Genomic DNA, 12,462 nt, shown 5'->3' with positions numbered 1-12,462 from the left:
TCTGTCACCCAAACATTGTCTCCCACTTCGGTATTTTGTACCATCCAACAGAGAAAACCTATGATCAACACAAATTCCGCTAACGTCATCCGTTAGACAACTAGATCGGAAGGTTTCTGCCTTCTCATCTGTCGAAAACAAATACAGTCTGTGTGCCGGCGTTGACCATATGTGCCGATCCTGTTAAATATACAGGTATTGATTGGTTCATTGGAGCAGGTGGCTTGTGATCGAAGTCGCTTCCACAGACCAGTGTAAAGTTTCGTCACCTGTACTACAGGAGAACTATATCTCACAGACTATCAATGCAAGACAGGGTCCCTGTGTTGTTCTTAGATACACTGTCTTTTTCTGCTCTAACACATCCAGGCAGTGCATGAATACAGTTACGTATACCGCCATCATTTTTTTCCCCCACTACTTAGACGTCTGTGTCAGGTGTTAAACCGACATTCAAAAATGTTCAAATGTGTGTGAAATCTTATGGGACTTAACTGCTAAGGTCATCAGTCCCTAAGCTTACACACTGTTGTTGTTGTTGTTGTTATGGTCTTCAGTCCTGAGACTGGTTTGATGCAGCTCTCCATGCTACTCTATCCTGTGCAAGCTTCTTCATCTCCCAGTACCTACTGCAACCTACATCCTTCTGAATCTGCTTAGTGTATTCATCTCTTGGTCTCCCCCTACGATTTTTACCCTCCACGCTGCCCTCCAATACTAAATTGGTGATCCCTTGATGCCTCAGAACATGTCCTACCAACCGATCCCTTCTTCTGGTCAAGTTTTGCCACAAACTTCTCTTCTCCCCAATCCTATTCAATACTTCCTCATTAGTTATGTGATCTTACCCATCTAATCTTCAGCATTCTTCTGTAGCACCACATTTCGAAAGCTTCTATTCTCTTCTTGTCCAAACTATTTACCGTCCATGTTTCACTTCCATACATGGCTACACTCCATACAAATACTTTCAGAAATGACTTCCTGACACTTACATCTATACTCGATGTTAACAAATTTCTCTTCTTCAGAAACACTTTCCTTCCCATTGCCAGTCTACATTTTATATCCTCTCTACTTTGACCATCATCAGTTAGTTTGCTCCCCAAATAGCAAAACTCCTTTACTACTTTAAGTGTCTCATTTCCTAATCTAATACCCTCAACATCACCCGACTTAATTCGACTACATTCCATTATCCTCGTTTTGCTTTTGTTGATGTTCATCTTATATCCTCCCTTCAAGACACCATCCATTCCATTCAACTGCTCTTCCAAGTCCTTTGCTGTCTCTGACAGAATTACAATGTCATAGGCGAACCTCAAAGTTTTTATTTCTTCTCCATGGATTTTAATACCTACTCCGAATTTTTCTTTTGTTTCCTTTACTGCTTGCTCAATATACAGATTGAATAACATCGGGGAGAGGCTACAACCGTGTCTTACTCCCTTCTTAACCACTGCTTCCCTTTCATGTCCCTCGACTCTTATAACTGCCATCTGGTTTCTGTACACATTGTAAATAGCCTTTCGCTCCCTGTATTTTACCCCTGCCACCTTTAGAATTTGAAAGAGACTATTCCAATCAACATTGTCAAAAGCTTTCTCTAAGTCTACAAATGCTAGAAACGTAGGTTTGCCTTTCCTTAATCTTTCTTCTAAGATAAGTCGTAAGGTCAGTATTGCCTCACGTGTTCCAACATTCCTAGGGAATCCAAACTGATCTTCCCCCAGGTCGGCTTCTACCAGTTTTTCCATTCGTCTGTAAAGAATTCGTGTTAGTATTTTGCAGCTGTGGCTTATTAAACTGATTGTTCGGTAATTTTCACATCTGTCAACACCTGCTTTCTTTGGGATTGGAATTATTATATTCTTCTTCTTCTTACACACTACTCAACCTAAATTATCCTAAGGACAAACACACACCCATGCCCGAGGGAGGACTCGAACCTCCGCCGGGAAAACCGACATTAACACGTTTTCTATCCATTGCATCCCACAGAAAACTGTACATCGTTTTGTGTAAATTATGCTGCTGCTGATTCCACAATACACACAGGATGATTGAAATAAAAGACAGAGGCGGTATTTCCTATCGAGAAAAAGAATGCGGAAGACATCGCGACATATGGAAACAGGTACCGTTTTACGGCGTTCTGGGCGGTTTCCAAACAGCTGCTTCAGGGTGATTGATGACCTCCACATTTAAAGCCGTCTTTCACAGTGACGTGGCAGCAGATGTCTCGAACATATATGTACCAAAGTATACCAGACAACGCCCTATACTGATGTGCATATTTCTAGTGCCTCGATCGTAGTGCTTTATTTACGATTACGATTGCCCATCTTTCCCTCTTTCCCTATGCAGCTGGGAGTCACGGACCATTCTCGCAGTCTTAGGATGAAGTTGTAGACTGAGAGATCTCCCCGCACTGTCTTTGACCAAGCCTCCCTGAAACTCTGTCACCGATTTAGTTCGCAGCCGACCACGAGTAGGGGGCCACTACGGGCACACTGTGCAACAGAAAGAGCCGGGTCCGTAGCTGTTGTTCAGCGTGGACTTTTCCGCACCAATCTCACTCACAGCGCCCATCCAAGTGTACAAGATCTCACCAGATGCGCGCATGTCCAGGAGGTTAACACCCCTTATCGGTGCAAAGCACATATGGGAGCGTTATTATGATATAACAGTTATAAAGAATAAAGGTGTGGTTTATGCATGATGGAGCTCCAGACGGACGTGGTTTGAAGCATTTTACGTAAATCAACTGCGTTATCACTTCTGAACTATTGTTCCAGTGTCCGGAGTCAGTACCAAGAACGTATCAGCAAGAGAGAAATGATCGTCGAACACACAGTGCTGCACTTAAAACACGCTGTTCTGCCAGAGCGGCGCGGCTTCCGTCTTAATGGTCGTGTGTAATACAACGCTGTTAATATTAACAGTGTAAAAAATATTTTTCCAGCGCATGGCATACTTTCTCCCTGCAAGTTTCTCTACGATAAACTATGGTCACAGACAGTAACGTATAAAGCTACTACCTTGCACAACAAAGAAAAGATTGATTCTTCATAACAAAAATACTTAATATGTTTCCAGGGGTGTCTGACGCCTGTAGTTTACGAAATTCAAGCCCGATTACGGTTCTGAAATCGTGGTACGCTCACAACAGACCAATAAAATGATCGTCGACAGCCGAAAACGCACACAAAGAAACAAACATCACCATCAGTGGCCAGATGAGAAGTGACAGTCTTAGCGCAGTTTACCACCGCCCCTGGTAACCTTCCTCTTGCACACAGAAGCTATGCCACGATGTTAGGTTAAATTGCTCATGTGCACGGTAATGTAGGCGTTTGGTCTTTAGAATGTCTCCTCTCTCCACTATTAAGGTGTGTATATGTAACATCAGTCTACTCCCCTCTTCCATAACACGCAATTTTATTGATTTTGCTCAGTACTCTTTTCATGGTATCTGTCTGTAATTTTTCGTACTCTCAGTCAGTTTCCTTAATTTTACTAGGTTTTCGCGATTTTACATATTTCATGCTGTTTCCCTCAATTTTTACGTACCTAACAACAATTTTTCGTGATTATACCATGTCTCCCCCGAGTTTCACCGATTTTATGTCATTTACTATATTTCTTTCACAATTTTCCATATGTATATGGTCATATTGCTGACATATCGATGTGCTGTTTGATTTTCTGCGAGAATATTGGCGCGTGCTATACACGAACCTACTAAAAAATTTCACCAACTGCGACATAATCGTGTATGCAAACAGTGATCCAATACTGTAAAATGCTTTTTTATTCTAGTTTCTGATCACAAATGAATTCTTTAGACGGTGGCCGGTTTCAGTCTGTAATGACCATCCTCAGATCTTTTTTACGCCATGCCCTAAAGTGATACCGCCGTAATCGTATATTCATATGTTTTGACGATGCCATTATGGCCGTATCACTTTAGGACATGGCGTAAAAAGAGGACAGTGTACAGTCGGCGTCCGCGGTCGGAAACGGCGGCGCAACCTGCACGCCCGGCTAGCATCTGTATTTCTGGCCGCGTTCCCACATTTTTGTCCGTCCTCGGTGTATTCTAGAGCGCCGGTGAAGGCTGTGGACGGGGAAGTGCCGGGAGGAGGAGGGCAGAGCCTGCACTGGCGGGGCAGTTCCGCACTGTCGCCTGATAAACAAAGTAAGAGCCTACGCAATATCAGACCAGCTGTGTGGCTGGATTGAAGAGTTTTTAGCAAACAGAACACAGCATGTTGTTATCAACGGAGAGACGTCTACAGACATTAAAGTAACCTCTGGCGTGCCACAGGTGAGTGTTATGGGACCATTGCTTTTGACAATATATATAAATGACCTAGTAGATAGTGTCGGAAGTTCCATGCGGCTTTTCGCGGATGATGCTGTAGTATACAGAGAAGTTGCAGCATTAGAAAATTGTAGCGAAATGCAGGAAGGTCTGCAGCGGATAGGCACTTGGTGCAGGGAGTGGCAACTGACACTTAACATAGACAAACGTAATGTATTGAGAATACATAGAAAGAAGGATCCTTTATTGTATGATTATATGATAGCAGAACAAACACTGGTAGCAGTTACTTCTGTAAAATATCTGGGAGTATGCGTGCGGAACGATTGGAAGTGGAATGATCATATAAAATTAATTGTTGGTAAGGCGGGTACCAGGTTGAGATTCATTGGGAGAGTCCTTAGAAAATGTAGTCCATCGACAAAGGAGGTGGCTTACAAAACATACGCGACTGGAACAGGAAAGGGAGGTAATGACTGTGGCACGTAAAGTGCCCTCCGCCACACACCGTTGGGTGGCTTGCGGAGTATAAATGTAGATGTAGATGCAGACGCAGACTGCGCGCCACTCACTGCAGCTTGCCCTCGGCGGGGCCCGCCTTCAGCACGTCCGAGATGGCGATGGCGGGGTCTCCGTTGGCGAAGTGCGGGTTGTCGCGGCCGCCGGACACGGCGATGCCGAAGCCGTAGCCCGGCACGCGCGTCAGCGTCACCTGGTGGAACTCCCAGGCGATGCGCTCGCCGCCCTGCAACACACACACGTCGCCGGTTACACTTAATTTGTATTGAAGATGCATTTAACGAGACGGTCGAAACATTACATACGTGCAACAAAAAATACGCGACAGCAGTACTAAGTGACATCACGGGAGTTACGGATAGCTTCCCCCAGTGTCGATACTGAAGCTTCAGATTACTCTAGCGGCACAGTTCAGGAATGGTCAGATGGTACACGAAAAAGTAATAAAAGAATTACCGAAGGGTACCCACAGGAGTCGACTTGTGGGCCACTATTTTGGGATTTCGCAGTCGAGTCTACGTCGTGGCAACTGGAAAAAGATGACCGAGTCGATGCAGCGGTGGCGTATGCCGAAGATGTCTCCGCTGTGGCATCGAGTAACTCGAAAGAGCTCATCGGGTGACGAATGGCGTACTGGTCCTCTCCCGAAGGCGTCTACACAGCAGACTGACCGCAGCAGCACAGAAAATCACATACGTACTCCTTAACGGTCAACTTTCATTACGTAGAAATCCTACAGCTAAATTGGGCAGCAGCGCCGTCACCAGACAAACAGTAACGCGATATCTCGGAGTCCGACTCGACGAAAAACGTAACTTTGCACGACACATTCAGACAATCGGACACAAAGCAAACAACATTATGCACTAAACTGCCTCGAGAGCAATTACAAGTATGGTTGGTTGGTTGGTTTGGGGAAGGAGACCAGACAGCGTGGTCATCGCTCTCATCGGATTAGGGAAGGATTGGGAAGGACGTCGGCCGTGCCCTTTCAGAGGAACCATCCCGGCATTTGCCTGGAGTGATTTAGGGAAATCACGGAAAACCTAAATCAGGATAGCCGGACGCGGGATTGAACCGTCGTCCACCCGAATGCGTACAAGTATGCAGTGAGAACCTATCGTGATGCTATTTTCGTGTCCGACACTGGCTATGCAGCAACTGTCTACGCTCTACGCGCAACGACCTGGGCGCACACGGAACGGGCAAATCCTGCGACGTGCACAGAAGGGTGCTTCTCAGACCCACCGCGGCATTCGGCACTACGGCAAACATTGTTTCACTCGTTGTCGTCGGAATCGAACCGGTACGAATTACGGTAATATGTCATGCAGCGTCACACTAGTTGCGTAAAATATTAGACGAAAGGTTAATCGTCGAGACCCAACTCCTCAACTGCCAAGTGGCAGAACAACTTGGACAACGAAACAGGAGGAAGGAGTCTCTCCACTACTCCCGTCCATACAACGCACGGCGCTCGGCGGTTCGAACCCCAGTCGGGGCACAGTGTGTTATCTGACTGGATACGGCCCACATCCAGTTTACACTAAAGACAATGACATCAGTCACTGCGGCTGACAGCTATAATGGAATTAGTGAACCAATAAGGGCTAACCAACCAAGAACTTACAAGAAATAATGAATGGTGAACAATAGTAGACAGTGTTGTTAAGACCATTTCCTAACACGAAGAAGACAAATTTACCAGGGTACGGCTATTACAGAACCCCCATCGCCCATCCATCACAGCATCTCCTCAGGAGTGTCAACACGAATAACGAAGTGTGAGCGAGTGCATCTACCATTATAGCAGATGTCAATGCGGGTGTCTTTTTTTTTTTTTTTTTTTTTTTTTTTTTTTTTTTTTTTTTTAAACTAACGGTAACGTAATCCGATGCCTTTCCAGACCTTATCCACATTTATACAGGGTGTTACAAAAAGGTACGGCCAAACTTTCAGGAAACATTACTCACACACAAAGAGAGAAAATACGTTATGTGGACATGTGTCCGGAAACGCTTACTTTCCATGTTAGAGCTCATTTTATTACTTCTCTTCAAATCACATTAATCATGCAATGGAAACACACAGCAACAGAACGTACCAGCGTGACTTCAAATACTTTGTTACAGGAAATGTTCAAAATGTCCTCCGTTAGCGAGGATACATGCATCCACCCTCTGTCGCATGTAATCCCTGATGCGCTGATGCAGCCCTGGAGAATGGCGTAGTGTATCACAGCCGTCCACAATACGAGCACGAAGAGTCTTAAGAGTCTTTACATTTGGTACCGGGGTTGCGTAGACAAGAGCTTTCAAATGCCCCCATAAATGAAAGTCAAGAGGGTTGAGGTCAGGAGAGCGCGGAGGCCATGGAATTGGTCCGCCTCTACCAATCCATCGGTCACCGAATCTGTTGTTGAGAAGCGTACGAACACTTCGACTGAAATGTGCAGGAGCTCCATCTTGCATGAACCACATTTTGTGTCGTACTTGTAAACGCACATGTTCTAGCAGCACAGGTAGAGTATCCCGTATGAAATCAGGATAACGTTCTCCATTGAGCGTAGGTGGAAGAACATGGGTCCCAATCAAGACATCACCAACAATGCCTGCCCCAACGTTCACAGAAAATCTGTGTTGATGAGGTGATTGCACAATTGCGTGCGGATTCTCGTCAGCCCATACATGTTGATTGTGAAAAATTACAATTTGATCACGTTGGAATGAAGCCTCATCCGTAAAGAGAACATTTGCACGGAAATGAAGATTGACACATTGTTGGATGACCATTCGCAGAAGTGTACCCGTGGAGGCCAATCAGCTGCTGATAGTGCCTGCACACGCTGTACATGGTACGGAAACAACTAAACAACTGGTTCTCCCGTAGCACTCTCCATACAGTGACGTGGTCAAAGTTACCTTGTACAGCAGCAACTTCTCTGACGCTGACATTAGGGTAATCGTCAACTGCACGAAGAATTGCCTCGTCCATTGCAGGTGTGCTCGTCGTTCTAGCTCTTCCCCAGTAGCGAGTCATAGGCTGGAATGTTCCGTGCTCCCTAAGACGCCGATCAATTGCTTCGAACGTCTTCCTTTCGGGACACCTTCGTTCTGGAAATCTGTCTCGATACAAACGTACCGCGCCACGGCTATTGCCCCGTGGTAATCCGTACATCAAATGGGCATCTGCCAACTCCGCATTTGTAAACATTGCACTGACCGCAAAACCACGTTCGTGATGAACACTAACCTGTTGATGCTACGTACTGATGTGCTTGCAGAGCAATGAGTCGCATGTCAACACAAGCACCGAAGTCAACATTACCTTCCTTCAATTGGGCCAACTGGCGGTGAATCGAGGAAGTACAGTACATACTGACGAAACTAAAATGAGCTCTAACATGGAAATTAAGCGTTTCCGGACACATGTCCACATAACATCTTTTCTTTATTTGTGTGTGAGGAATGTTTCCTGAAAGTTTGGCCGTACCTTTTTGTAACACCCTGTATATAGATGTACTAGTGTAGGTATAGATACACAATAAGTTCACGAATATATATATATATATATATATATATATATATATATATATATATATATATTTCTTCGCTGTCATTGAATTATTAACATTAATTTTATTGTTGTTGTTATCGTCTTCTTCTCATCTGACGTAGCTCTCCACGCTAGCCTGTTCTGACCGAGTCTGTAGATTGCTGCTGTACAAATCACCTTCAAACGCATCGCCGCTTCCACGCACAGTCAGTATGGGTCAGGATTTCTATCGTGATGTTCATGGCGCTCTCGTCCACCATACTACAAATATTTGCGACTTAACGAATTATTTCCCATCTTTTCTTGGTCTTCACTGACTGGCCTTATTACGTAACCGGCTTTCTCGAGCACTTACGAATTGTGAAAACGACGTTTGTGAATTTTAACACCATAAAATAAACAATTACATCGTTGTATTCGTGAGGCCTTCTGAGCAGGAAACTACTGTGTTCGTAAGCGTTAAATTTGGATGGAAATGTCAATGTAATTAGGTTTAACGTAACGTTTACAAAAGTAGCTTATCGTCCTTTGTCCTCTTGGGCACGTATAAATTAATATTTTTTACGAAGTAGCCGACTATGCTGGTGTCGTAACAGCTGAATCAAAGGACACCGATAAAGTCCGAACCATCGGGAATAGTTCGGGCAGTCGGTAATCTTCGTACAGTGGCAGCAGGGAGTGCCACGAGCAGCGTACTAGCAAACCTGACTGGTCAGGGACGGGTGTGGTGTGGAGGTGCTTTTGAAGGACAGTTTTGTAAATTTTTCTCTAATAACTCGAAAAACGTGGCCTCCGGCGCAAAACGTATCCTAGTGCACAATATAGCTATATTAAATACCCTTGATAAAGGCCCTGCTCACTTTTTAAGTAAGACTAATAGTTCGTCCTTGGCGAGTCAGAGAAAAATGGAAATCTTGCTCGTGGTTTATGAAGGGCAGCCACAACATTGTAACATTGTGGGTTGCTTAAAAAGACACGGCAGGGGCAGCTGAATCACCTTGTATACTGCACCAATATAAAAAAGAGCAAGGATGAATGAAAACAGGTACGACGTAATGTCGAAAGAGGGCACAGTTAAAAAGGTAATCAGTAATGCCACTGACCTAGCTTCTACTAGAGATATTCCACCGTGCATTACGGTGGTGCGGACTTGGGACATGAGGTGACTGTTGCAACGGACGCCGAGACGGCAAACTGAACGTGTGGAGACGGCTGCAAGCTGTCCAGGCAGACACGGGCGTCCCAGGTGCCTCGAGAAGGGACCCCGGCTGTTCGGGGCGCGGCCAAGTCAGCATTCGCGACTGGCGGCCGCCGGCCGGTGTGCTTGACCGCCCCCCCCCCCCCCCCTACCCACCTCCCGCGGGGCACGCTTTGCACGTTTCGTGTCTCGGGGTAACAGCCGCACTTAAGAATGACACTCCTGTGGTGTCCGTAAATTCGGTGAGCAACATCCCGTGCTGACAAACCTTCTTGCCGTAAAGAAGGTTCTAAGCTTGAAATGAGCCCTCGAGGTGGCCTACGCCGCTACGCTGACGTACTGAAGAGCGTGTTTGTTGTCCCGCTCATAACTACAGTCGCAGCTCGCCCTTCCTAACCACACTGAGAATCGCAGATTACTTTCATCCGTACTACACAGGTGGCTGCATGGAGCGACTTCCCTTGGTGAAAAGAACACTGAGAAAAAGCTTTACGGTAATATATATATATATATATATATATATATATATATATATATATATATATATAAAAGACCGGTAAATATATATGTAAGACGAGAGCCAGTTGGGCACTTTGTGTGAGAGAAGTAATTGTTCCTCACTCTTCTCAGAGCGGCTACTTTCGGAATTGAAACAATGAAACCTGTCCGTGACGCAGAGCGCCTATCTTTTAACGTTTGGCACTGGAGCTGAATGTAACTCCTGATCAGAAAAAACCAGAACACCTTGAACGACTAGAGATAGGACGTTCATATTCACAGGACATGTGCGTTAGTACGTCCTGCTTTTCACTCACCTCGGTTTAGCATGTGTCCCGTTGCCTAGTAGGCACAGGGTCCGCCATGGGCCCTGATAACTTGTTCCACGAGTGATGGCATCGACCCGTGTAAGTCGCGAATGGTGTCCTGTGTTTTAACCATCCGTGCTGCACTCATCTCCGGTGACTGGCACTGGGCCACAGCACTCGACCCGTCGTTTCACGAGACGCCACACATTTTCGATTGACAATTGGTGGTGATCTGGTGGGCCAGAGCAAAAGGGTGACATCCTGTGACAGCAAGAGTGCACGTGTTCGTGGAGGAACACGTGGTCGTGCACTGACTTGCTGAAAAATAATGTCTGGGATGTTGTGCGGAAAGGGTATAGGTGCGGGTCGCAGGACCTCATTCGCGTAGGTCACACTGGTCACAGTGCCCTGGATATGCACCAACTGTGACGTGTGGTTCTACCCAATAACAGCCACACCATAAGGCCTCGAGCTGGTACTGTACGTCTGATGCGAATGCAGTCACTGTGATGCCGCTCCCGCTGTCTGAAGCAAATCAAAATCGGCCGTCATTTTCAATCAAACAGAACCTGTATGCGTCCGAAAACACTGTTTGATGCCATTCCTCGTCGCGAGTGACGTCGTTCCATACACCGTTGCCGTCTAGCATGTTTCTACACATTCGTCAAAGGTAGATGGAGAGGTGGACGCCGCGCACGTAACCCATGCCGCAATAAACAGCCACGGACTGTCACCCCTGGTAGCGTACAATGCGTTACGCTGTTCCACTGTTGCGTCAGAGACGAGAAGAAATGGCTCAAATGGCTCTGAGCACTATGGGACTCAACGTCTTAGGTCATAAGTCCCCTAGAAAGACGAGGAGAACGCAACGCCATTGGGATGAGGTGTCGCTCTTCTCTGGGGTGGTCTGGCTGGTGCAGCCTGCTCCATCCCGTCCTGTTCTACGGCCTTCCGTGAACCATTCTTGCCGGGTGGATGCATCACGTTCTGTCATGCCAAAAATACGCCCCCTTTCAAACCCACTGATCTGACAGTACGGTTTGCGTATACGTCTTTGAGGGACCCTGCACGTCTGCTCGAGTCACACTGATCCAATATCTTCGGTTTACAGGAACAACGAGAGTCGCAGGCACATTTTACCGGTAAGTGGTTTTGAGCCGCGATATTGATGTTCACCTAGAACCCGTTGGCCGACACGGTTCAAATGCTAATCACTACTGCAGAACGCACTTCCTGTGAATATGAACGTCCTATCTCTACTCTTTCCAGGTGTTCTTTTTTTCTGAACACGAAACAGACGACTGTGATGTTTCTCACTATTTGGTCTTCGTTATTAATTGTAAAAAAGAAAAAAAAATATGTGTGTGAAATCTTATGGGACTTAACTGCTAGGGTCATCAGTCCCTAAGCTTACACACTACTTAACCTAAACTATCTTAAGGACAAACACACACACACCCATGCCCGAGGGAGGACTCGAACCTCCGCCGGGACCAGCCTCACAGTCCATGACTGCAGCGCCTCAGACCGCTCGGCTAATCCGGCGCGGCTATTAATTGTAGGCGGTAGAAATTTTAGCCCCAGTTTGTAAATATTTCTCGTGAAAATTAAGTTTGCACTTGTTCAGAATTATCTGCCTCAGCAGCCGGACACCCCGAGCACTTCCGCCCAGCTGCCGGCTGTACCGCAGAATCGAGTACGGGGAAGGCGCACACTTCCGCGGCTGTCCCTGGTTCCACCTCCCCAACCGCACCACGCGTGCGGCGAGCGGCCGGCTAAGGCAACAGCGATCGCTGCCTCGGCTTACCGCAGGACGCGGCGGTATTTCCACTGACGGACACTGCCCACAATTGACTTTCGTATTGCAATGATTTACGTGCCACCGCACAACGGCCGTCGCAGGACGTACAACAAACTTTCGTACAACTGAGCAACGGGGTTGGAGCCGGAGAGGAAACGAACCCTCGCTCTGCTTCTTAATCGGTCGCAGTCCACAAAGGGGCTGTGTAAATCCTGACGTCTCTCCGAGGGTGTGAAATAACAGCCTTGGAGACAAG

General features: G+C 46.4%; 1 protein-coding gene across 5 annotated transcripts in view; it reads right to left on the bottom strand.

Moving 5' to 3' along the window:
• LOC126164718 (tight junction protein ZO-1) overlaps positions 1-12,462 on the bottom strand; it is a 736,986-nt gene that overhangs the window by 437,031 nt on the left and 287,493 nt on the right. For all 5 annotated transcript variants that reach the window (XM_049920263.1, XM_049920266.1, XM_049920267.1 and 2 more), the window contains exon 2: positions 4,900-5,072. In XM_049920263.1, coding sequence (XP_049776220.1) covers positions 4,900-5,072 — 173 coding nt within the window. The remainder of the gene's footprint in view (positions 1-4,899; positions 5,073-12,462) is intronic.

Source organism: Schistocerca cancellata, chromosome 1 (assembly GCF_023864275.1).
Source record: "Schistocerca cancellata isolate TAMUIC-IGC-003103 chromosome 1, iqSchCanc2.1, whole genome shotgun sequence".
In the NCBI taxonomy this organism is placed as follows: Eukaryota; Metazoa; Arthropoda; class Insecta; order Orthoptera; family Acrididae; genus Schistocerca; species Schistocerca cancellata.
This window is presented reverse-complemented; position numbering and strand designations above follow the sequence as displayed.